Raw genomic sequence first — 25,279 nt, 5'->3', positions numbered from 1 at the left:
TAAACATATGAAAACTAGTATAATATCAGTAATAATGCATGATAATAATTGTAAATACTTTAAAATGTGATGAAACTGTATTGTTACAGTTTTTATCACAAAAATAGTCATTAACAATAATTTAAATTTAATATTGTATTTCGAGAAATATAATAGTTCAAAGTATAATGAATACTTCAGAAAATGAGAGTGAAAATAGAAAGATGAGGCATAATATATCAAATCAGTTATATACTAACATTTGTTTAACAACAAATAAAACGGTCCTTATATACATGAAGTTTTCACGCATTTATATCAGTATTTATATTAAAAAATGCCTTCAAGATCAGGAACAGAAGTTGGTGGTGCAAGACTTAAAGAGAAGTTTTTAGTACGCATAAATTCTGGTGGCAAAATCTGTTTTCTTTCCTACAATATAAAAAAAAAAAAAAAAAAAAAAAAAAAAAAAAAAAAAAAAAAAAAAAAAAAAAAAAAAAAAAAATAACAGATGTATATAATAAAAGATCAATATATAGAAAAAATATTGATATAAATAGTTAACAAATAATAAAAAGATGCGAATGTTTTAAACATAATTTCTAACGAAAATTTAATAAATGATTTTAACATACCAGATGTGAATTACTGGTTCGTATAATATTAGTAACAACAGGTGCCCATCCTTTGGCATTCAAACATTTATAACAAGATCTGGGTTCTCCCAAACAGTCTAAATGATATCCATGTCCACATTCAAAAATTGCTACGTAATTCGTACTTTGGCATAGAATTTGTCTACATATAGGACAAATAAGAGAAATGCTTGCACAAGCTTTTCCTGCATCTCTGCACAAACAATAAATTTCAATATTAAATAATGTTATATTTATTGACATTAATGTAACTAATGATTAATTGATTGTATTAATACCTCAAAGATGTTTTCAATGCCTTATGGAGTTCTAAGCTGACCAATCGTGCAGTAGTTTCAACCAGAGTCTGTTCATACTGAGAGTGAGTTAATACTCCCTCGAGTAACTGACGTATATCACCTATCGTTCCACTTTTTGATAGTGGATGTTTTAAAATTTGTTCTAGTACAGTTGATAGTGCTGTTGTACCACTAAGTGATTCCAAAATAATTTTTAACAAATTTCCACTCAATTTCTCAACTGCAATTTGTTACTTATTATTTTTCTATTGTCAGATAATCCAGATTACTCGTAAAATGGAGAATAAAAAATAAAATGGAGAAAATTATTTCAAATACCATTTTCATTGATACTGTCTGAATGAGTTTTCAATACAACTTCTACAAGTGGCATCCAACTCAAACTTCCAGCAGATCTCCTGCACATCCCTGCTAATTGCATTGCAGTAATAATAGCTTCTTTCTCAAAAGCTTTGTCCTTACAATACTAAGAAAAAGAAATTTATTATCCATATAAAAAATAATAATATAATATATATTATAATAATAGTATATAATAATGTTATTGTTATGACTATGTATAATAAACATAATATTTACTATTATTATAATACCGATATTATAATAAATACCATGTTTAAGTGATTTTTAAATTGATTTAACAAAAGATCAAAAGCTTCTTGATAATTTCCTAATTTTTCAAGCATTACTGCTTCAGCATCTATATGATTTGATTGTTTTACTATTTTTAATGCTTCATCTAATCTACAACCATGTGGTCCATTTATATGATTGACTACCTGTGTGTGAAACAAATAATTGAAAATAATCCTCTGACATGGTTATTATTTATATCACACTTACATTTTCTGGTTCTATCTTACACATAAGTGTTAAATATTTTTCCAGAAGTTCAGTTGACAATTCTGGACTAGTTTCTTCTTCCTTATATTGACTGAGTTGATATAGAGCTCCTAGGAGAGCATATTCTAAACTTATAGTACCATCAAATTTTTTGAGAATTTCAGGTATTTTATTTTGCACTCGATTCGCAATAATAAGAGCAAATTGTGTAACATTTATTGCCACCAGAGCTGAAGCACTAGTTACTAAGACCGGATATAATGAAGCTGCAGGAAGTCGCTCCAACCAAGGCCAGATATCACAATGTCTAGTATGATCAAGTATCATGCACTTGCAAACTGCTACCCAATCCTCTCTGGCAGTATACAGCAACTCTGCGACTCGCATACTGCAACATTACATGCTGCGGTACAAATTAATACATATAATGCTAGTAGTATCATTAGATAGTTATTGTAAATAAACGTAATATTTTCCAAATATTTACAAGGAAAAAAAAAAAAAAAAAAGAAAAGAATTTCTTGAATGCTATATCTCAATTTGACCACATTTTTTGTTAATAAAAATATTAAATACATTTTAATATATTTATACAATTATTAATAACTAAACTATACATTTTTACTTACAAGTTAGCTTTCTGTGCAAGATTCAATAAAGTAGTGTCTGATATGTTGCGCAATTTCTTTGAGTTTAATAGTCCTAACACTGCATTCTCTTTTTCAGATTTAAGATCCCTAGATGTGACAACAGATGAGCAATCGCATAATACTTCTACTATTCTAATTAACATATTTGGTTCCAAATTAATTGTATCTCCTGCTGCTTCATTTACTATAAATATTAGAACTAAAGTCCTTTGTTCATCCGTAATATAATCTGAATTCATTGGAGTAAGAGGTGTACTGGGTAGAACAATGCTCAATAAAATATCTATGAGTCTTTGTCGTTGTCTAAGACCCATTTCAGAGGTAAATTCTGGTTCTTGAAAGGCAATGGCGATTACATCTAAAAAACCTTTTGCGTCAAAACGAAGCAGCGTCCTCAAATAAGGATATTGTCTTTCTGCATCACTTGCTAGACTGGAATGTTGAGAGAGAAGTGCTCTCAATATATCTGTTTTTGCCCTCTGTGACATAACCTCAGGAAGTGTATCTCTAGGGAAACCGCGTCCCGCAAGACAACAACTAGCATAAACCAAAAGTGCATTACCAAGTTGTAGAATATCTCGAGATAATGATTCTTTGGTATTTGTCAATGCATTTTGAAGAATAGGCACAAGCTGGTGTATAGGTGCTGTAAAATCACCTAAAGCTGCTGTCTGAAGATGTATAAGAGCTTCCCACAAACTTCTTCGGCGACAAATAGTTGTTATCTGTAATAATATAGTTAAAGAATACAGAATTTAGTTGATTAGAAAATGTATTCATTTACCTGATGAATATCTAAGCAATCTATATCTAATAAAACGGCAATTGTTTGAAGCGAATCCACTTTCCCTTCTTGATCATACAAGATAAATAATTGTTGAACTATTAAAGGTGGTAATCTTGGATTGAGACTTCCATTCAGTAATGGACTTTCAAGAGCGCACAAATAACTTGATTTGAGCCCTTCGGTTTCAGATACCAAATCCCATAATCGTCCAAATAATAATTCTGTATTTTCCAATTGTATACAGTAATCCACACAAATACTGACTATATCAAATTCTGTATTATCAGTCATAGAGGAATGATTCAATTGTTCCATATATTGAATCAAGACCTGACAAACTGTGTCTCGAACTATTTGTTTTCGTCGTTGTTTCGAGCCTCTAAGACCAACGACAGCTTTACCTTTATCTTGATAGAAGGAAAGTCCTAAGGCCAAAGCTTCTGGAAAACGACCCTAGAAAAAAATTGTATTTTATACAAAACAAAATTTTAAATATTTTTTGATAAATATACCTGCATTGTTAGGTGCTGCAATCGTTCTGTCCATGTTCTTATGCATACTGCATGTAAGCTTTTTGTACCTAATAACAAAAGTTGATTTCCAAATGTTATAACAGTATTGTAGCAAGCTCTTTCACCAGCTAATGCCATTGCCTGCCAAAAATAATTATATTGTACAGCAGAAAAGAAAAATTATTCTAGCAGTTTTCAGATAATTATAAACAAAACAAATTTTTACCTTAGAAACGTTACCACCTGTACATAATCCTTTGAAATGACTGGAAGCATATGAAATACAAACACGGCTCATATCCAATGTTTCTAAACTATCTTGCGTTCTTACATCTAATAAATGTAATCTTTCTTGAGTATCTAATACAACTAAAGATCTTGGATTCAACCACCGTAAATTGCTTATAGTATATGGAAATGACATTCTGCGAAGAGGAGATAACTTCACTCTGGTACCAGCTTCAGTAGATACCTTGGTAATAGTTATATTTTAAACGTGAAATATTGGATTAAATAAATAAATATAAAATTGTTGACCATATAAAATAATAGTACTTGATAAAAATGTACTACATCATCCCGTGCAAGAGCCAATACTGGATCAACTACTCGAGATGCATCAGCTGCTTGTATTACAACTAACTGCCAAGAAAGTTGTGGAGGTGCAATTGCAGCACCTGATAGTGAATGTGTTAGAAGAACTCTCATTCTGGGTCGTATGCAAACAACAATCACCTATAAAGCTTCATCTTATATAATGAATTCAATTTATAAATAACAAGTAATAAAAAGAGAATACTAAAATGAACAAACCTTAGATAATGTGGCCATTGCTACTAATGTGTAATTTTTTAATGGATGAGAAGGTAAATTATTTAGTAATAAAGGTTCTAAAGTGCACACTTCACCTCTAGAACCACTAAATAAGCATCTACTATCACAGCCTCGAACTCCCATAACTCTTGTAAAATTTAATTCAAATACAGATCCACCGCTATCGCTACAAAGTGCAACTTTTGAAGAATCTGTGAACTAAAATAAAAATATAAATTAATTATAATAAAAAAGTATCTGACCGCAGAATTAATTAGATAAATAAGCAATGTTTACTTTAACATGTAATACAGCCGTGTCAAGTGGATGAACTTCGGTAAGTGTTCTTAAAACTTTTCCATCACTACTATCGATCATTAAAATAAGACCTCTAGCAAAACCAGCCAATATTCTACTTCCATCGTGATTAAAACACAATGCAGAAACAGATCCTTGATATCTGGCTTCTTGATCACACCATCGTAATGTTTGTGATGAATCAAAGCTTAATATTAAACCATGACTAGTACCAATTACTAACATATTTCCACCAGCAGTAACTGCACTTGCTAATCCGGCATTGACCCTTTCCTGAATCATTTTTTTCTTCAGATTAGATTTTTATATTTAATATATATTAAAAATACTATAGATTTGTTTTAATACTTACACTTGCTGATACAATTTGTGCAGAAATACCCTTTAAAATTACGTGTCTTAAAATAGCTCCTGACGGTGGATGCTGTGAAGCTTTGGAAGATTTATTGAGTGAATTCAAAGATAAATGACTGCCAACACTGGTTGTCTCACTACTACCTAATTTCTCAATCGATGCAGCTCCAAGATCATCGTCCGTTCCTGACAATGACGTACAATCAGGCTCTGTTAATATACTTTCTAAGGAGGGTAATTCTTCCACAGTTGGTATGGCATATTCTGCATGATCTAACTGAAATATAATTTTGATACTGTATCAATCTGTACATCAATGGAGGCAAATCATTAATACTGTACAGTATCAGTAACTTTAAATACACACAAATTTCCTTATATATAGTAAAGTAGTAAAAAATCGTTCTGATATAATAAACGAATATACATAAAAATAATTCAAAATATAAACTAAGTAACAAATAATAAAAAATTGTAAATACAATTAACCTTCAATCGCGCTTCATACAATATAACGTATTTTTTATGCAATATAAAAATCCTTTCAGTAGATTACATATTTAATAACATTTTTTTATAAATATAAATTAATTCTATTATTTACCTCGATAAAATCTAAATTAATAGCTTCTGTTGCAAGATACTCTTGAGATCCAATTTCAGATCCCAACCCATTTTCAGCCATTTTTATTTTATCTGTCACTTTACAGCAGATATGTAATCTTAAAATGATTTAGCGCCATCTATTCTATAAAAGTACAGAACTATTAATGCAGTGAACGGATATACATACAATGTACAAAATTATGAGTTTAACGAACATATATAAAAAAAAAAAAAGGAAAAATACATACAAAAAAATTTTCTTTTGAAATACTTAATGGATTATAAAAAATAACTGAAGTCATATCTCATGGATAACTAACTTTTTATTAACTAACTACTTATTAAGTACTTCATTATTATATACAATGAAATTAACGGGTGTATTAAGATCAACGTTTTATAATTTTATAGACGGTATCATCTAATTACAATTATTTTATGAATATATGCATGATATATTTCGTAAATATATGCTACAATAAATTATAAAAAGATATTTATGATTATATAAGATCCTTTAAACCAATAATCCTTCTTTGTTGAGTTTTCTTGAATACGTCTTTTTGTTGATCCAAATTAGCACGCTTGTAAATGAATTCAATTGGCCTGACTAAATGAGATTCCAAAGTCTGTAAAAAATAGTATATTAAGATATTTTAGTTATTAATAAATATAAAATAACCACTGCAACTGTTGCAATATTTTTTTTTATAATTACCTCGGTTTCTATATGTTCTTGTACTTTCAGAAGTGAAATTAATTTTGTTAATGTTGGTTTGATATCATCGTCGTTATTTTCCAAATCTTCTTCAAGTTTCTGAATCTAAAATTTAAAATTACTTTAATTAATATTCTTATTTTGTATTTTAAAGTCAATTAAAAGATTATGAATAATTTAATTATAATATATACATACGACGTCTGAAAAATATCTTTCTTGGGTTTTATAATTTCCTTCAAGTGAATTTTTTAATATATAGGCAACATCGTTGTATCTGTTAAGCTTACTGTATGCAAGAATTCTCAAACATCTACTATGAATATGACGTGCTCTTATTAATGACATTAATTCTAAAGTAATCTCTGGAGAATTTTGTTTTAATGCTAGAGCTGCTAAAAATGTTATAAGTTTACGCAAAGGTGGAAAATTATATTCAGACAATTCTTTCCAACTTTGTAATAGATAATTGTATGATTCTGGAGTATTCTAAAAAAAAAAAGATGAAATTTTAAATAATTAAATTTTTGTATCTTGTTATAAATAAACCATTAAAAAAATGTACAGACCTCTTGATAACAAGCAGCAGCAGTAGCAATAGTTGGTAATCTTGGAAATCGTTCATTATTAAGAGAATTTTTTTTATATATATCAAATACTTTCCGTACTTCACTGTACATTTTATGATTATACAATGATGTCATCAATACTGTGTAACTCATGCTTTGATTAAAAAATGATGTTAGATTTGGATCAAGAAATGTAGACAATGCTAAATCTGGTCTGTTCACATAATTAAAAGCTCTCATTATTACAGGACCGAATACGTAATTACCAAACCTTAGCTCTTTGTTTTGAGAATTAAATTTATATATCATTTTAACAAATAAGTCTAAATCATCAGCATTATCGGTTACTAAATGCGACATAGCTTTCAAATCTTCTGTAAAAACAACACTGACTTCATTATTAACAATTTCTTGCATTTTTGTACGAAATGAAGCTTCTACATTTGTAAATTGCTGACGCATCTGTGATCTTATATATTCATAATTGTTCATGCCTATTGTTTTATCCGTGAAAATAGAACGATTTATTCTGAAATAGACAGTTCCTAAAATAAAATCACAATTTAATTAAAATAAATTTAAAAACCGCATGATATAAAATTTGAGGTTATTGTAGTATATACCGCTTAAATTATTTCTTAATGTAGACTTGAAAATAAGTGGCAGATTAAACTGAAGAAGTCTTAAATTTAAAGCCATGATTTACAAATATTTTCTATATAATTACAGCAATTCTTTTCTTTATCTTTCGCTTTTAATTTTTAGTATCGGATAGAGTAAGATTGTAACAAACCACACACGCGAAAAATACGAAGGAAAGAATAAAAAACATTTACCGGAAAGACTCCGTGAATATATTGTAGTTTATTAAATACTATATTCACTACGATCAATTTTATTATATTCATGTAAAATGATAAAATCTATTACAATAAATTACAATTTGTATTTTAATATTTATAAATTATATATATTATGTAACTTTGTAAGAATAAATTGTTTATTTGATCAAGGAGATATCTCTCTGTTAACATAGTCATGGAATGCTTGAATCTTATTGGACGATATTTGACTATGTTGAGAATAGAGTATATATACTAAATTATACCTCATTAGTTCTTTTTTTTAATAAAAATTATTGGTAAATGAAAATAATTATTATTCGCTCGCGATCACGATTTCTTTAAATGAAATAAAAACATTGGCACACATATCAAATAAACGAAAAAAAAAAAAAAAAAGTATTATTTACTTTTATTGATCTTTTCAGATAACAAATTTTTAAATCGATAGAATATAAATAATATTTTTCCATGTGTAATAATAAAGTTACTTTTATTCATGGAGAATAATACAACTTGTGTTTTTGTTCGTGATAATATACCGCTCAAAGATTTTAAGAGGTTTTTAATTCCTTCGGAAAATATTCAGCACCAATATTCAAGTATATATCTTACAAGATTAAATGCATTAAGGGATATCGTAATACAAAAGGCAAAAACAAAATGGGGTAAAGTATTTAAAATTGATTCATAACTGAAGATAAATATCTTTTAATGAACTCAGAAATGATATAGATTAATTTAAATAGAATCAAAGATAGGAAATATGTATGTGTATAATAAAGGAAAGATAAAACATGTTCTTTTAAAAAATACGCATCTTTAAAAGAAATAAAAAGAAATTTTTCGTTTATAGCTTTTGTACTAATATAATTTGCTCTTTGTTCATATTTGTATTTATCAATAAAGATATTGTCAGAAAATAATTAATTAAAATATATAAAGCAGACACAAATAAACATTTATAAAAAGAATTTCTGTAGATCTTTGTTATTTTATTTTAGCTCCGTATAAAATAATAAATGTTTCAAATCTTATTGAATTTCAAGAAAATGAACCCTGTATTATCACAGGAACTCTTTATAAGCATCAAGAACTTAAAAAGTCTGCTTTGCAAATGCTTTCAAAAGAACTGCAATTTTGTCCACAACCATTACAATTTAATTATGAATCATTTAAGAATATATTATTTTTGGAAGATGAAACATTAAGAGTAAAATTAACTGGTAATCATATGAATATACAAAGTATTGTAACTGGTATTGTTTGCGCTATGCTTGGTCGTCGACAAGAGAATGGAACATTTTGGGTATTATGAGTACATATTAAAACTATCATAAATTATTTGATTTGACCAATTAGATTAATTCTATTTTAGGTAGAGGATTGGTGTTTTCCTGGTTGTTGTTCAGCACCTTCTACATCTTGTATATCAATAAGAAAAAATAAAATGATATTATTAGTTTCTGGATTATCTTTGGTAAATGATATAAATTCATTTGGATTAACTCTCTTATCCGAATGGATTATAGGAATGGCTGGAAATTCGTGCGTACAAAAAGAAGCTGCACATATTGCACATGTTATTATAGCTGGTATTTATGATTACTTTAATTTATATCAATTAGTATTTATTTGTATGATTAAAATTAATAAATGTATCTCTATGATCGCTTAGGAAATAGTGTAAAAGGTTTTATTGAAACATTTAACCATCAAAATTATTCGAAAAAACAAAAATATAATGAAATAACGAAGGAAACTCAGGTGGCCACTTATAGACTTGATGAATTTCTTAAATCCATCGTAAAATGCTGTTGTGTAACATTAATGCCTGGTGAATTCGATCCTGCATGTCATACATTGCCTCAACAGCCATTACATCCTTGTTTATTACCACAAACAATAAGGTATAATATTAAACCTATTAAACAAAATTATGGAAAAAATAAGGAACTTACTTTACAAAAGAATTTACAGATATAAGAGTTTTAATAGTGCTACTAATCCTTGGATTGGTTCTATTGGATCTCGTATTATAGCTGGATCTAGTGGACAGCCAATACAAGATATTATGAAAATTGCTAATCTTATAGAAAATAGTCCTTTAACGTGGTTAGAGAATACGTTATATTGGCGACATTACGTACCAACGGCTCCTGATAAATTGTCATGTTATCCATATTTTAAAAATGATCCCTTTATCATAAAAGAATGTCCAGACATATACTTTGTTGGTAACATGGAAGAATATGATACAAAAGTGATATCTGGTAAGATCATGATTAATTTATAATAGATAAAAAAAATAAATAAATTATTTCAATTTTACTAAATATTTGTCACAGATGAAGGACACATAGTAAGATTAATTTGTATTCCAAACTTTTCAAAAACTCGAACAGTTATTTTGCTTGATTTGGAAAGTCTAGAAACGTTTCCTGTTTCATTTGAAGCTAATTTATGACATTGAGCATACTTCTTTATATTTTATACTTATTTTTATACAATTTTAATTGTATCATATCTATAATTGTATTATTAATTGTATTGTATTATAATGTTGTATTATATATATATATATATATGTATTGAATTGTAATATATACTATTTAATAATTGTAATTATTGTATATACAATTATTTTTACTAAATAAAAAATAAAACATAAAAAGAATATGATGAAGAACAATGAATTGTTAAGTTATTATTAACAAAAAAATATAATTTTTAATCGACATGCGCAAGGATATTTTGCATGTTTAAAATTTGTATGGGTTATTATATGTACGTAAAATCTTAACCGCTAGAGAGCGCAAAGAATCTGACGATATGTGAACTATATAATTATAAAACTTATCTTGCGTAAGTTGTGTCGTTTATACAATCTATGATAGAACCATTCGTAACGTTTAACGTGTAAATAGGTGTTACTGTAAGCAACAGATGATGAATGGAACGCTTTTCTCACTACTTCTTAGCTGCCTAATTACTTTGGACTTCGTGAATGCATATATTGAACAAAATGAAGGTTGTCTTATATCAGTTTTTTGAGTCACTGTTATTGTTGTCATCGAGTTTGTATTTTTTCTAACCTATTCAAAAATTTGCATCGCACATAGAATAATTTATAAGTAATGTGTGTATATACATATAAGCGCGCAAACATGTGTATATACACACAACGTATACATATATATGTAAGACGCATAAAATCAAAAGATATACCCGAAGATTGGATTATACAATATTTTAGATTCACGTGAACAATCAGAAATAAATTTCCTACAACTGTTTCGGTCTTATGGAGAACGTCAAAGGGAAAATCGCAGGAATATTGATAATGATTTGGAAACATGGACAGGGAGATGGATGCCAGAAAGACTAGGCGATCCTACTCCACCTCCTAAAATATTACCTAAGAATGAATATTCGCATGATGATTATTCACAGAATTTTATACATTCAATGTCTATGGGTATAGTATCTACACAATGTGATGATGCTAAGGTATATTGATTTATAATAAAGTTTTTCTTTTTAATTATTTGTTGCTTTTTAAATTTATAACTTGGATCTGTATTATAGACAAATTTAACTGTTGATTGGGATGGATCGCCAGTGAATTATACATGTTACAATAAACAACGTATTATACCTAACATTGAAATAAATCCTATATTGTACTGTGAAGATGTTCCAACAGCATACGTGGTAAGATTCTATTATTATTATTATTATTATTATTATTATTATTATTATTATTATTATTATTATTATTATTATTATTTTTCTTTTTATATACTTTCTGACAATAAAAATTGGATTTACTAAGGTTTTTTGTTTAAATATCAATTAAAATATATCTTATTTCTATGAACAGGCTGCTCATAAATGTATGAATGAGAAGATAGAATATGATGATGATATACCGATCTAGTAAGTATGTAACATATAAAAGAAACATGTTTTATTGTCAATATGCAAATTCCCTTTTTCAGTGGAACGCATAGAGCTTTATGGCCTACTTATGGAGAATATAAATTTTTACCAAAACAAAGATGGCTTCATAGTATGGAGGTAATTATATTTTTATTAATTACAATTTGCAAAGTATTTAAAGATTGATATTTCTTTAGCATGGAGCAGTTGTTATGTTATATCATCCATGTGCTAATCCATTAGAAGTAAAGCGTTTGAAATCTTTAATTAAGGGCTGTCTTCGGCGACATATTATAACACCGTACAATCTTTTGGACGAAGATAGAGTAAGTTCAGAGTTAAAATTGATTTCAACGTGTAATCTTATTAAATAATCTTATTAAATATAATAAGAAGAAATGAATAGATTATAAAATAGATTCGTATAATACGTGATAATAATTTTACATATTGTTTAATTGATAATGTATCTGCATATTACAGCCTCTAGCATTATTAACATGGGGTTGTAGATTGACAATGTCGTATGTCAATCCTACTATAGTAAAACACTTTGTTCGTGTAAAAGCTCTACGTGGTCCAGAAAGATTATCGAATGATGGATATTTTCAAGATCAACTTCTTTCTAAAGCAGAGCTTGTTTTTGATAAAGATGATTCCATACTTTGTCCCTATTAAAAATCGACATGAGATTTTTTATGCGATTACAATATATCATTCATTTTTGACAGTATAATATGTGCGACTTTCTAAATGTTTTATATTTAATATTTGCCCTTACATTTACGATTCATTTTCATGTACTTTCAGCATTTTAATAATTAGGCTTTTAGGATAATAAAATTAATTTTAAAGCGCTGGTTGTGTAATAAAATTTATATTATTTTCTTAATAAATTGTTATACATGTCTAACGAGGCATTCCTACTTTTCCTTTCTTAAGGTAGGAGCGGAAGAAAGAAAAGGCAAAAAAATGACACCTCCTATTCCCGATATATCATATATTCTTCACCGTTTGAGAAGATCATTAAATACATTGAACATCGTGTCGGTTTTTGAAATTTTTTTTTTTACGGGCCGTTATCTATAATTGTATAGTAACTTCACTGCAGTGCTGACTATAATTTTTGCGGATACTTATCTTTAATTATATATAAAATTAGGGTAAGATAAGTAACGCTACTATATATCAGTAATGTAAAATATACTACCCGACTACTCAATGGTAAGTCGTTAACGTAAAAGAATATAATTGTACAGTAAACGCTTGGCTTATTTTTTCTTTTTTTTTTTTTTTTCTCTTTCGTAGATGAGTGGCCTGAAAATTATTCTTACATCGTCGGTATTCTTCGGATGAGATTATACGAGAAGACGAATCCAACGAAATCCTTTGGAAAGCAAATCAAAATATCGTTTCGCACAAGATTATATTTACGTTTGAATAAGGATCTTTATTATTCATTCATCTCAGATAAATGGTATATGAGAAAAGATTTCCATCCAAAGGGGGTATGTTGGATTCGTATTTCGTTGGTCGACTGATCGTTATCGCGCGATCCGTATCTCTATAGAATCGGAGATAAACGGACTAGAGGCCTACCGTTATACTCATAGAGGAAACTTTCCTTTGTGCTTGATTACACGATGAAAGGGCACATTCACTTGATCACATATTAGCTCTACAGCAGTAATAATCGTTACCTGCTAATTGAAACCACCCTTCGTGATCGTTCGAACGCCCCAAAGCCGCGAAGAGTTTCTCGTTTGTTACGGCAAGTAACGATTATATAGAAGAGGGTATTCTTAACATTATTGCCAACTTTGTACAGTGTTAATAATAACATTATAATAGAGAAAACGAAAACGAAATATATTCGTATCATTTTTGTTCTTACACGAGAGAAGTCTATAGTGCTCGTCTGACATAAAAGTACGAGACGTAAATACGTATAGGCAGAAAAACACCGTTGATTCATTTAATATAAGTGATCATTAATACAATACCTTTATTAATTTTTTTTTAATTTTTTTTTTTATGAATCTCACCTATGAAATACCTACAATAAAAAGTATTGATATCTCTGTTACTCTTGCACGTGCTATGTGTTGTTGTTTTTTTTATTTTTTTTTTATTTTTTTTTTGTTTTTTACTTTATATATACTTCGCTCGCTCTTTCTCTCTCGCTCGTTCGTTCTCTCTCTCGCTCTATCTCTTTCTTTCCTTTTTTTTTTTGTTTTACTTCAATAATTTAAATTTATCAATATAATCTCACTTTTATCGCTGAACGATCGAGGAATCGCCGGCGTGCGACTCTCGCTTTGTCGTCTACGACTTTCTTTTTTTTTCTTTTTTTTTCTTTTCCTTTTTTTTTTATTTTGTTTTCTTCTTATCGTCGTTTGTCGCTTCATTTGTTCTCTCTTTTTTTTTTTCCCTTTTTTTTCTCTACGTGTGTTAATATTTTCGCATTAATTACGATTTACATTTGAAAGTGGAATTGACACTTATAAGGTTATTGAAATAGCCTCTCAATATAATAATTGCACCAACGTGACACGATCTTGCTTAAACTCTCTCTCTCTCTCTCTCTCTCTCTCTCTCTCTCTCTCTCTCTCTTTCTCTCCCTTTCTTTCTCATACATACTTATACAAAGCACACCCTTTCGATCTCTATTTTACTGTCATTCATTCGACATTCGCACGTAATTCACGAACATTCATTTACATACATTGAACTCTTTTCCATACTAATCTAACTTTTCTTTCATTTTCTCTCTTTCTCTCTCTCTCTCTCTCTCTCTCATCTTCCACACGCGCGACTATTTATTTAATTATTTATCTATTTATTCTTTTATTCACCCCTATTTATTTTATTTATATATCTGGAAATGGCTGATGTAAGTACATGAAGATCTCACTTCTAGATCAATTAATCCCGCGTCACTTCTCTCTTTTTCTTTTAAATTTCTCATCGCCGTACGTGACGAACGACGAACAGACGAACGGCGTTTTAGAGATAGACATTTCCAATATATATGCATGTATATTTTTATCGACGAAATAAAATGATTAATAAAGAACTCGTCAAATGACTAATATAATTTTTCTAATGCGTCGAAAGTACGCTTCATCTTATTGCCGCGAAAATATAAACTTTCTCATAAATTCAATGGAAACGTGAAAGATTCTATTTAGGATAGAATTAAAAAAGGCTTAAAACGCTTCGTCATCTTTTGATCGTCAATATCGTCGATCTTCTTCCGATCATATTTTCGTTGCATTTATTCCCGAAACGAACTCGTTCTCCTATTTTCCCTTTTTCTTATATTTCAAATTGGAAAGATTTACGTGCGCTTTATGAATGAGAGAACGCGCGGAGTTTACCTTTGAATTTGAATTCTAAATTCGCTAAATATAATGACGACTTTTACGTACTTTGGATTTTGAATATCGATCGACCTCTTGGCTTTTCGACCTTTTTCTCCTTCTCTTTTGTGGCTTATACGGATGATATCGATCGCAAGGACGAGCTCTCGTTTTCTTTTATTGTTAGGCCAAACCCGTGCTTTGCGCGATCGATCGTTAGCGTATCGATAATAATAATGATCGATGCTACGTTTACGTCGCAGAACTTATATAATACATATATTTATATATATATATATATATATATAATAATAATAATAATAATGTGTAACGATAAGAAATAAATATATATATATATATGTATATGAATGTATATATGTATATATTTATACACATACACATGCATATCTTATATCATTTCAATTCCTATTATACGAAGATGACCGCTACACGCTGCGCGCTGAGCTATAATCTCGAGTTTTCTTTTATTTTCTTTTAATTTTTTTTTCTTTCTTTCTTTCTTTTTTAAGGCTTATGAGAAGATGTTCTCGAACTTGCCGACATGTTGAAAGTTTGAATGAGTCCCTTAGAACTTTTCATCGACTAATCCCTTCCTCTGTTCTCTTTATCTATCTAATCTATCTATCTATCTCTCCTTCACTTTCTCTCTCTCTCTCTCTTTCTATTACGCATTTCAAATCATTCATACGGATCCTCCATTCGTCGACTCGTTCGAGCAGCAATAACGAGTTAACTCGGCGTAATTGTGTATATACGTACGATGATGATTGAAAAGAGGACGGTCGGATGTCGATGACGTCCTTGGCGATATACACATATTTATATATATATATAATATATAAAAAATATATATATATATATACACGTATACATGTGTACATTGCCAACGAGAAAAGTATGTTTCTATTTTCTCAATTTGAAAGAGATCGATGAAAAGAGCTTGTTCAAAGTAGACCATCGCCAATGAGACGCTTCGAAAAGAGACTTCGATCGTACGAAAAATTGACCATTTCTTTTCCTCTTTCTTTTTTTCCCTCCTCTCTCTCTCTCTCTCTCCGTCTTTTTTCTTTTTTTATTCGTCTTATTATTTCCTTGATAGCGCGTGTCGCATAAGCGGTAAAAGAGAAAAAAATCAAATTCTTTTCGTTGTTCGTCTTATTGGCAAGATCTATAAGAATTCGGACGAAGCATCGCGCTTGCGTGACGATAAGAAAAATCATAAATTTTTGTCGTAATACTAAAGAAATATTTTCAGTATTTCGTCGGAAGTCAGCATGATTTCATTTTATTTCAGACCTGAATTCCGAGGAATTACTTAATTATTAATAAAAGGATAGAACCGAACGAGGTTCCAAATCCTTTCTTTGCATTGTGTTATTAATGTCTTCAATATAACGGAGAGTATCGTTTGGACAACGAGTTTTGCATCGGGTCTGTCGGATTTTTCTGATCTTTTCTCTTACTTTTTCTTTTATCTTTTTTTCTGTGTGTGACAAAGGGATTGCCTGGTATCTTTCTCTCTCTCTCTCTCTCTCTTTTCTATCTAATATCTTTCTAATCTCTCTCTCCATCTTTCTGCCGTTTCGTTTACTCGCATTTGGATTAACTGGGTAAATAGATTATAATGCAGCTACCTAATAACTAACAATTATTATGTTTTCTGTACAATGCAAGGTGTGATCTTAATAAGAGCAATTATTCACTATTCAATAATCAATATTATTATCGTTTATAGTTAATATTATCATTATTACAGTAACGCGCACGATATCGTTTCTGCATTTTATGTATATATGTATGTCATAATTCGCTTGTCATTATACCATTTGAAACATTAACCCATAATCTTCTGAATGTATGTACTTCAACGTTCATATAATATATTCAACAAAACATTAACATTAACGCCGCTCGCTCGCCGTACTTCTTTCTTTTTGCCGCTATAAGATATATGCTACTCTTTTCTTCTCTTTTTCTCTTTCACTTTCTCCCCTTTTCTTTTTAATTTCTTCGACGTAATTTACTCAGTTCACCGGTGAGAATAGCAGGCGTTTTAGCGACAGATGATCGTTATGTAATATAATATAATATAATATAATATAATATAATATAATATAATATAATATAATATAATATAATATAATATAATATAATGTAATATAATATATTATCTTCATTGCGATCGTGTCACCTAACTATACTTATATGCATGTATGTATACACTTTGCTTGCACGTACGATTTATATGTCGCGTATTATGCATTTTTGCGGTAGTACGACTCACGAAAAGTTAAAATACAGCTCGTCAATGGGATTACCTTGAGTTAAATTTTTTCTTTTTCTTTTTTTCCTGTCTCTCTCTCTCTCTCTCTCTCTCTCTCTCTCTCTCTCTCTCTCTCTCTCTCCTTCTCCCCTTTCTCTCTTTTTCTTTTTTTATTTTTCTGAACTTCTTTCGTAATACTTATATTTGTATTATTATTGCTGCAGCTTAATGCCATCTTTTCTTTCTTACAATAAGAGAGTCCACTTCGGGATTGACAGAAAGAAGAACCGATGGACCTTTCGCATTTTCTCTCTTTTTTTTTTTTTATATTTTTTTACATTATTTATTTATTTATTTATTTATTTATTTATTTATTTATTTATTCCACATTTATTTTCACTCTTTTATTCTTTCGATTGTGTTATACTGTAATTATCGCCGTCGCATCTAAGAGTCTCGCGATTGAAATGACGTGTGAGTGACTGCCAATAAGAGTTTATTTCTTATTCTTTTTTCTTTCGGAGCTCGATGATTTAAGGCTCGACGCGTATAGATTTAATTTTTCTCTAGAGTTTTCACGTGAAACTCGTTATTTCTCATCTCTTCCGACTTTCTATCATCGCCTTTTATTATTTAGCCGTGTACGCGATGGTAACGCACGCAACATCCATGCACTTAACTGTAAAACGGAATGATAATTAAAAGATAGAGTTCATGGTGAACGACATGGCTCGGGTGCCCTTCATTAAAATTTACTCCTAGTTATACTTTCAACAACGTAAACTATTTTTAATATATATATATAATATAATATAATATAATATATATATATATATATATATATATATATATATATATATGTATTGTATAATATATATACGTATATTTAGTTTTTGTTTCCCGTAGAAAAAAGAATGAGAGGAAAATTAAAAGAAGCTTGCATTCTTTCTTTCTTTCTTTCTTTCATTCTTTTTCATTTTTTACTAAAGCTAAAGAGATTCGGCAATGGCGATCTAAACTTCTACGCAGGAAACGAAAAACACGAACAATAGCAGTCTTAGCCGTATTACACAAGCACCCTTTTCCAAATGCGAATTAGAGAGCGTTTGTTTGAGAAATGCAGTACGTACAGGTGTGTATGTATGTATAATGTATAATAATAATTAAATGATTCGAAGAGAGAAGCCAGCAGAACGATGTTATCTAAAACGGCGTTGCGAAAAGAAAGTTGCAATTGGTTTTTTTCTTTGTTTATTATTGTTATCGTTTTTTTTCTTCTTGGTTTTTTTTTGTTTTTTTTTATGTTTCTTTTTTCTTCGAAGAACAGATCAGTAACCTTTGGAAATGCGAAAAATCATCGTTCTCGAAGGACGATCGCGTTCATTCGATCCCTTAGCAGACAGTCCCAATACCCTAATGGCGTTTTGTGCAACACGAAATGAGATCAAACATAAAACATTTGTTTTCGTTATTTTTACGATAGTGCATAAAGAGTAAATCGACTAACGAATATCTTTTACGACTTTGATAAAGAAAAGAAAAAGGAAAAAAAAAAAGAGAGAGAGAGAGAGAGTGAAACAATGCACATACGTTTCTTTTCCTCTTTTTTTTCTTTCTTTTCTTTTCTTTTAAGTACATAATTAATAATTTAATATTTATAATTAATCTAGATAATAGCTCTTCTCGTTCGAAAACTATCTCGCACACTTGGAAATTCGTTCGCAAGGATATCGGCCACATTCTAGAATCGTTGTGCTTTTAAGGGCGCGACTATATCCTCTTTCTCTCTCTTTCTCTTTCTTCTAAAGCTCACTATTCTCGCCCTTCTTTTTATTCTCCTTTATTTATTTATTTATTTGTTTATTTATTTATTTATTTATTTTTTTAACTTTTTTTAAGTTAACCGACTACGCATGCTAATCGATTAAATATATCGGAAGTATTGATTGTATCCTTTTTTGTCTGAACACCTATTGGTCTTGACGTCTCTTAATCATCGAATTATCGTCGCTTTGAAACACGGAGAAGAAACGACAAGGAACGTTAAAACAAAGATCAAAAAATTTACGAGCGCCGTCTAAATTGGCTCTTATGTATTTTATACGATAATGTATCAAGATCCGCAAGGTAACGACTTCCTATTTCTTTCTTTTCTGTTATCGACAGCACGGAAATTCGTTTACAATTAACCACACGCGATAGGGTCGACGTGTCGAAGAAAAAGAAAAAGAAAAAGAAAGAAAGAAAGAAAGAAAGAAAGAAAAAAAAAGAAGAAAAAATTACAAACAAACAAAAAGAAAAACAAGAAGACAAACGTATTAAGCGCTAGTAAATTCAATTAGAATTCGGTTTTTTTTTTCCTCAATTTTCTTTGATATGTGAAGTGCACGTCAAAAAGTGAGAGATGGATACGTGATAATCAGGTCGAAGTTTAAAGTGGGAGAAGTTAAAAATCTAGAAAATACGAATAGAAAATCTTGCCGTATGTGACTCAGAATGTGACTTCTACGGAGAACTAATTCCCAAGTCCTGTCTTTTTCGTTTTGTTTTATTTGTTTTTTCTCTTTTTTCATTATTTTTTTTTCTTTTTTCTTTCTTTCTTTTTTTTTTTTAGATTAAATTTCACTATTTTCGTTATTTAAATCACAGATAATGAAACATATTCGCGTCGGAATTTATAGACCGACCGAGCGACCGCCCCTTTGAAAACATTTTTTTTTCTTTTTCTTTTCTTTATTATTTTTTCCCTTTTTTCCTTATCTTTTTTTTTCGGATATTGAAAAAGAAAATGTTCTGCAATAGCAATTAGTAGCGAAAATAGCAGAACGTATTTCGCGTTACAGAAAAACTCCATTGGGTGTCGGGGCTCGGTAGATTTCTTTATTCTTTTTTTTTTTTTTTTCGATAAAATCCTATGATTGACTAGTCTTACAATCCATCGCTCCTACGATGATCTACAAACGATATTTCGATCTAGAAACTCGTAGAAGCGCCGAGAAACGAAATGTTAAAACTTTTCCCCATTTTTTAACTCTCATCAATATACCGCCCCTCCCTCCTCGTTTCCCTTAACCACCCTTTCTTTTCCTCTCTCTCTCTTAAATAAATTTCACCGCAATCTTTTTAAATTTTGTCCATCTCTTTTTAGCTTCTCTTCCTCGAGATGAGGCAAGACAGATTGCAATACAACATTATGTTTTCGCCGTTCGTCGCAGAATAAGTATGTTGAACTTTCTCTCTCTCTCTCTCTCTCTCGTCATTCTTTCTCTAAGAATTCTATAATAGAAAACAGGCGATTTTTTTTGTTCTCTTAGATAGAATGCAACTAGTTCGAAGCTTGACGTAAAAAGGTATGCTTGTGTTGATGGTGATGTGTGGTAGCAGCGATGATAGTGACGATGGCGACGACCCTCTTCAAAATAACTGCGCATCCTTCCCTTTTTTCCTACCTTTCTTCCTCCTCTCTTCTTTTTCTTCCAATTCATTCAACCCTCTATTTACCGAACGTCGACTCGAACGAAGAACTCGTGTTTTTGGATAAGATGAGAGAGCTTTTTTAGCGATGACCAGAACTTGAAATTGCTTTCTTGATGGTCTGCCTTGTGTGTGTTCGTTTGTTGTCGGGGCGATATGCATGAAGTATGACTGCTGCCGGCGCGTTTTGTCAACTTAGATATACAGTGCCGGACGTTCGCCTTTGTCTCCTTCGTACCTTCCTGAAAGGACAAACGTGATGGATCCACCTCGGTGTAGAGATGTACAATAAATAAATAAATAAATAAATAAATAAATAAATAAATATATATATATAATTATTATATTTTACGTTTGAAGTATAACGTATTTTTTTCGTGTTTGAGTTTACGTAGAGCTGCATAAAATAATGACTAGTTTGAAAAATGATTTCTCTTTCTTTCTCTTTCTCTCCCTCTCTCTCTCTTTCTATCTGCCTCTCTCTCTCTCTCTCTCTCTCTCTCTCTCTCTCTCTGTCTATCTCTCTTTCATTTTTCTACTCCCCTTTCTCTTCCTTCTGCCCTCCTTCCTTTTTTATTTCTTTTCTTTTCTTCTTTCGTTACTTTACACAGCTCTCCTTCCCTCTCAACGATTTTAAATATAACGTAGATTTCTGTCGAGTACATTACAAGTGAGAGTAACAACGATTGGGAAATGTCGAGATGACATCGATATTGATATTCTATTTACGATACCTGCTTCTGGTGTTCACAGGCCGAAGTATCCACCGATGGTAGTTGCCAGGACGACGCAGAGTATGGCGAGGCAGATCATAATCATGATCTTCTTCTGCACTCGGCGGATGTTAGCAGGTCAGCAAAAATCGGATTATCGATTACAATGTACACTCCAACTTTCCTACATCTCTTAATTATCTCTCTCTCTCTCTCTTTCTTTTTCTCCTACGTTAATATATCACATGCGTATTTCTTTCCCCAATGTTTTGTATATATATATATTGTATGTATAAATATATATATATATATATATATATATACACACATACATACATACACTCACACACTCACACACACATACACACGCAGAAACATACACCCCCACACGTATATATATATATATATATATTATATATATATATATCCTTGGCCCTGACGATTACCAATGTTTTTCTTTTTTTATTTGCTTCTTATCTCTGCTCTTTTGTTTCGTTTTATTTTGCAAGTTTCTCACAGGTGTGCTTAGAATTGTAAACGCCTCTGTCCATTATTACTATATACGTTTTATTTTTATTTTTGTTTCCTGTTTAACACTACGCTGAAACGTTTCCCCTTCTTTCTTTGTCTTTCTCTGTTGCCGTAAAAACGAACAAAAATAGCACTGCCCGGGGCACCTGAAAGAATAGATCGCGTCTGGATACGTCGGCAGGCGAGCTTCCTGAGGATGTGTTTCGTCGTGTTCGGTGGCCTGCGTAAAAGTGTCGATATAAGTACATGATTTTTTTATTTTTTTTTTCTTTTTTTTTTTCTTTTTTATTTTATTTTATTTTATTTTATTTTTATCTTATGAGATGTACCAAGCGTACTCGAGAGTCGTGTCTTTATACGAAATTCATACAACAAAATTTGCATAAGAGACGTACGAGATTAAGTAAAATCGATCGATTCGATAAATTGAATGAAAATTCGACACGAATTCAGGTACACCAGGTTTTACATTCACACATAAAACATCCATGTTTATCTTTTCCTTTACTCTCTTTCTTTTTTACTCTCACACACACTCTCTCTCTCTCTCTTTCCCTCTCTCTCTCCCTCTCTCTCTCTCTCTCTCTCTCTCTCTCTCTCTCTCTCTCTCTCTTTAAGAAAGGTATTTACACAGATATAAAGAGAACAATATGTATTAACAAAAATATGTATTTGCTTTACAAAATAATCAAACGCCGTTCGAACGGAACGGCTAAATATTTTATAACAATAATTAGCATTTAACGTGCATTTAACAAGTTTCACTAAATTCAAGTTATGCAACAATCAGGAGCAACGTGATAATAATTCCTAGCGATACTTTTAATAATAATAATAATATTAGTAATAGTAAATAGTAATAATATAGTAATCGTAGTAGTAATAGTAATAGTAATAGTAGTAGTAGTAATAGTAATAATAGTAATAGTAGTGATAACAATAGATGTCCAACTACTTGTAAAGCTTTTTCTAAACGATCATAAGAAAGGAAAATAATTTATACGATATGCGTTAATAAAATGTGTTCGCGCGTGTTTTAGTGTTGCAAATATGGAGGAAGGATGACGAAAAAAACTTCATTCGAAGTTCCCTTCTTTCCTTCATTCCTTTTATTTATCATTTTTTCTTCTAATGCATCGGCAATAATAGAGATTGGACGGTATCGATAATGTGCGTCTAAATCATGCATGATGCCGTTTGTTTGTATGTTCATAGAGACTAGTGTGCATTGAACACAAATTTTCTCTCTCTCTCTCTCTCTCTCTCACTCTCACTCTCTCACTCTCTCACTCTCTCTCTCTCTCTCTCTCCCTTTCTCTTTCTAACATATATGTACGTACGTGTAATATATCTATATATATATCTATATATATAATATATATGAATATATACAAGCGAATACTGAAAAAGATTACTCTTCGAAGGCAAAACAAATTAAGACTCTGGCGAGCATGCTCTTATTTATTATTAAAAAGGAATAAGAAAAAAAAAAAAAAAATTAGAAAAAAACACGGACAACAATGTATAAACTAACCTTGGATTACACCGGAGTGGATGCTCGTCATCGAAATACCGTCTCGTGCCATTTTATATCATCTTCTCACACTCTCTCTCTCTCTCTCTCTCTCTCTCTCTCTTTCGCTCTCTCTCTCTCTCGCTCTCGCTCTCTCTCTCTCTCTCGCTCTCTCTCTCTCTCTCTTTCTCTTTTTCTCAGTTTACTTTCGGAAATTATTTGTTCATTAATCGGTAAACGTCCTCGTTCTTGATATTATTCCTTGTTGATAACTCCAACATATTTCCTTTATTTTTCTTTCATTCTCTCTCTCTCTCTCTCTCTCTCTCTCTTTCCTTCTTCCCTACATTGTCTTCCTATCGTTTATCAGCCTATTACCACAAAGCAATATTTTTCCTCCTTTTTTGATCTTCTTGTACATTAACACCCTTTCGTTTGTTTGTCTGTAACTTGCTGTACATTATTTGTCTTTTTTAATTACCTAATTAACGTGAACGTTAATTGACGATGAACGTTTAAACGTGAAAGAGAAAATAAGAAACATATTGTTCTTTCTATCTCTCAATATTTCTCTCCTTCTCTCTCTCTTTCTCTTTCTTTTTCTCTCTCTCTCTCTCTCTCTCTCTCTCTCTATCTCTTTCTGCTTTTTTTTTAATACAAATTGCAATTATTTACAGAATGCAATGATTCCAACAAAAATTTTCCGTCTAGTTTGACGAAAATGACTTATCGCTATTTATAAGGAGTGTATGTGTATATACAATATATATATATATATATTAATTAATTAATTAATTAATTAAATAATTAAGTGGTCATTAAATTAAATCAAACAACGAACTCACTAATCATATTCAATTTCTCGCTCGAGGGAGACAACAAAGTTTCAAAGAGATTAAACGTGAAAAAAAGAATGAAAAAGAAAAGTGACATCGGCAAGATGAATCTTGTGAATTCGCGTTAATTAATTAATATTATTAATACACTTCGACCAGTGAGACGTGACTAAATTGTCCAGTACTTCGTATAGTACGAAATTGTATTAGATCGAAAGTCCACTTTCGTATATTTGTGTTATTTTTTGTTCTTTTTATTATCTTTTTTCTTCATCTTCATCTTCATCTATACAATGAATAATACTTATTAATCAGTTTTTTTTTTCTTTTTTTTTCCTTAGAAAGTCTTTTATGTTCTATCTTACTCGTCTATCGAGGAACGGTGATATGCGTGGAAAACGATAATAAAAATGAACAGAAAAGGGCAGTGAAAATACGTTCGAACACGAAGGAACGCGTCGAAATAAGTAACAATTATTCCGACGTACTTTATTGTGCATTTGGATAGCTGTAGCTATTTGTTTGTTTGTTTGTTTATTTTTTTGTTTCTTTTTCCAATCTTTTTTAAATCTTTTCTTCTTCCACCTTCTCTTCTCCATTTCATGATTTTCCAAAATTGAATCCTAGGAGATATAGGAGGATTGTTTATATTGTATATATACGTATATATTACATATA

General features: G+C 30.4%; 5 protein-coding genes across 11 annotated transcripts in view; 2 read left to right on the top strand and 3 right to left on the bottom strand.

Moving 5' to 3' along the window:
- Positions 1-38: 38 nt before the first annotated feature.
- On the bottom strand, positions 39-5,969 carry LOC124423736 (vacuolar protein sorting-associated protein 8 homolog). Of its 2 annotated transcripts, XM_046961831.1 has the most exons (16): positions 5,816-5,969; positions 5,356-5,488; positions 5,210-5,289; positions 4,837-5,130; positions 4,540-4,758; positions 4,282-4,461; positions 3,953-4,198; positions 3,727-3,867; positions 3,212-3,667; positions 2,407-3,152; positions 1,778-2,165; positions 1,546-1,713; positions 1,253-1,400; positions 914-1,154; positions 615-828; positions 39-411 (listed from the first exon to the last, which is right to left on the bottom strand). In XM_046961831.1, the coding sequence occupies exons 1-16, from the start codon at positions 5,894-5,896 to the stop codon at positions 310-312; spliced, it is 3,837 nt and encodes a 1,278-aa protein (XP_046817787.1). In that variant the 5' UTR covers positions 5,897-5,969; the 3' UTR covers positions 39-309. The 2 variants fall into 2 exon arrangements, with proteins under 2 accessions (XP_046817787.1, XP_046817786.1); XM_046961830.1 differs by having other exon boundaries at positions 41-411; positions 5,210-5,488.
- Positions 5,970-6,122: 153 nt separating this feature from the next.
- On the bottom strand, positions 6,123-7,933 carry LOC124423740 (pentatricopeptide repeat-containing protein 2, mitochondrial-like). Its single transcript, XM_046961848.1, has 5 exons — positions 7,728-7,933; positions 7,105-7,649; positions 6,734-7,024; positions 6,536-6,640; positions 6,123-6,446 (listed from the first exon to the last, which is right to left on the bottom strand). Exons 1-5 carry the CDS (start codon positions 7,801-7,803, stop codon positions 6,321-6,323), a joined length of 1,143 nt encoding a protein of 380 aa, XP_046817804.1. The 5' UTR covers positions 7,804-7,933; the 3' UTR covers positions 6,123-6,320.
- A 196-nt stretch (positions 7,934-8,129) lies between these two features.
- Positions 8,130-10,499, top strand: LOC124423739 (DNA polymerase delta subunit 2-like). Of its 2 annotated transcripts, none has more exons than XM_046961846.1 (7): positions 8,130-8,245; positions 8,375-8,614; positions 8,951-9,255; positions 9,325-9,541; positions 9,625-9,856; positions 9,918-10,219; positions 10,295-10,499. In XM_046961846.1, exons 2-7 carry the CDS (start codon positions 8,446-8,448, stop codon positions 10,411-10,413), a joined length of 1,344 nt encoding a protein of 447 aa, XP_046817802.1. In that variant the 5' UTR covers positions 8,130-8,245; positions 8,375-8,445; the 3' UTR covers positions 10,414-10,499. The 2 variants fall into 2 exon arrangements, with proteins under 2 accessions (XP_046817802.1, XP_046817803.1); XM_046961847.1 differs by having other exon boundaries at positions 9,927-10,219; positions 10,295-10,498.
- A 213-nt stretch (positions 10,500-10,712) lies between these two features.
- On the top strand, positions 10,713-12,801 carry LOC124423743. The gene is made up of 7 exons (XM_046961853.1): positions 10,713-10,977; positions 11,203-11,456; positions 11,535-11,660; positions 11,830-11,885; positions 11,948-12,026; positions 12,086-12,214; positions 12,372-12,801. Exons 1-7 carry the CDS (start codon positions 10,893-10,895, stop codon positions 12,564-12,566), a joined length of 924 nt encoding a protein of 307 aa, XP_046817809.1. The 5' UTR covers positions 10,713-10,892; the 3' UTR covers positions 12,567-12,801.
- Positions 12,802-12,873: 72 nt separating this feature from the next.
- Positions 12,874-25,279, bottom strand: part of LOC124423741 (syntaxin-1A) — a 36,203-nt gene continuing 23,797 nt past the window's right edge. For 2 of the 5 annotated variants that reach the window (XR_006942149.1, XM_046961852.1), the window contains one exon: positions 22,904-25,279. This exon is cut by the window's right edge and continues 843 nt beyond it. Coding sequence is in view for 2 of the 5 variants with exons in the window: in XM_046961849.1 (XP_046817805.1) it covers positions 22,278-22,472 (195 nt within the window). In the remaining 3 variants the exon portion in view is untranslated. Of the gene's footprint in view, positions 21,251-21,742; positions 21,837-22,172; positions 22,473-22,903 lie in introns of those variants that run through there. The other 3 variants (XM_046961851.1, XM_046961849.1, XR_006942150.1) reach the window with 3 other exon arrangements.

This window comes from Vespa crabro, chromosome 4 (genome assembly GCF_910589235.1).
Source record: "Vespa crabro chromosome 4, iyVesCrab1.2, whole genome shotgun sequence".
In the NCBI taxonomy this organism is placed as follows: domain Eukaryota; kingdom Metazoa; phylum Arthropoda; class Insecta; order Hymenoptera; family Vespidae; genus Vespa; species Vespa crabro.
This window is presented reverse-complemented; position numbering and strand designations above follow the sequence as displayed.

What these genes read in the sequence shown, in the direction of transcription:
- LOC124423736 (XM_046961830.1), bottom strand. Translation starts at nt 5,896, where the DNA reads ATGGCTGAAAATGGGTTGGGATCTGAAATTGGATCTCAAGAGTATCTT. An exon ending in CAATGGCCACATTATCTAAG is followed by an intron (nt 4,462 to 4,539) that starts GTTTGTTCATTT and finishes GAAGCTTTATAG; the next exon opens with GTGATTGTTGTTTGCATACG. An exon ending in GTAAGATAGAACCAGAAAAT is followed by an intron (nt 1,714 to 1,777) that starts GTAAGTGTGATA and finishes TTTCACACACAG; the next exon opens with GTAGTCAATCATATAAATGG.
- LOC124423740 (XM_046961848.1), bottom strand. Translation starts at nt 7,803, where the DNA reads ATGGCTTTAAATTTAAGACTTCTTCAGTTTAATCTGCCACTTATTTTC. An exon ending in CTGCTGCTTGTTATCAAGAG is followed by an intron (nt 7,025 to 7,104) that starts GTCTGTACATTT and finishes TTTTTTTTTTAG; the next exon opens with AATACTCCAGAATCATACAA. An exon ending in AAAGATATTTTTCAGACGTC is followed by an intron (nt 6,641 to 6,733) that starts GTATGTATATAT and finishes TTTAAATTTTAG; the next exon opens with ATTCAGAAACTTGAAGAAGA.
- LOC124423739 (XM_046961846.1), top strand. Translation starts at nt 8,446, where the DNA reads ATGGAGAATAATACAACTTGTGTTTTTGTTCGTGATAATATACCGCTC. An exon ending in AAAGGCAAAAACAAAATGGG is followed by an intron (nt 8,615 to 8,950) that starts GTAAAGTATTTA and finishes ATTTTATTTTAG; the next exon opens with CTCCGTATAAAATAATAAAT. An exon ending in TGCACATGTTATTATAGCTG is followed by an intron (nt 9,542 to 9,624) that starts GTATTTATGATT and finishes ATGATCGCTTAG; the next exon opens with GAAATAGTGTAAAAGGTTTT.
- LOC124423743 (XM_046961853.1), top strand. Translation starts at nt 10,893, where the DNA reads ATGATGAATGGAACGCTTTTCTCACTACTTCTTAGCTGCCTAATTACT. An exon ending in CACAATGTGATGATGCTAAG is followed by an intron (nt 11,457 to 11,534) that starts GTATATTGATTT and finishes TCTGTATTATAG; the next exon opens with ACAAATTTAACTGTTGATTG. An exon ending in ATCTTTTGGACGAAGATAGA is followed by an intron (nt 12,215 to 12,371) that starts GTAAGTTCAGAG and finishes TGCATATTACAG; the next exon opens with CCTCTAGCATTATTAACATG.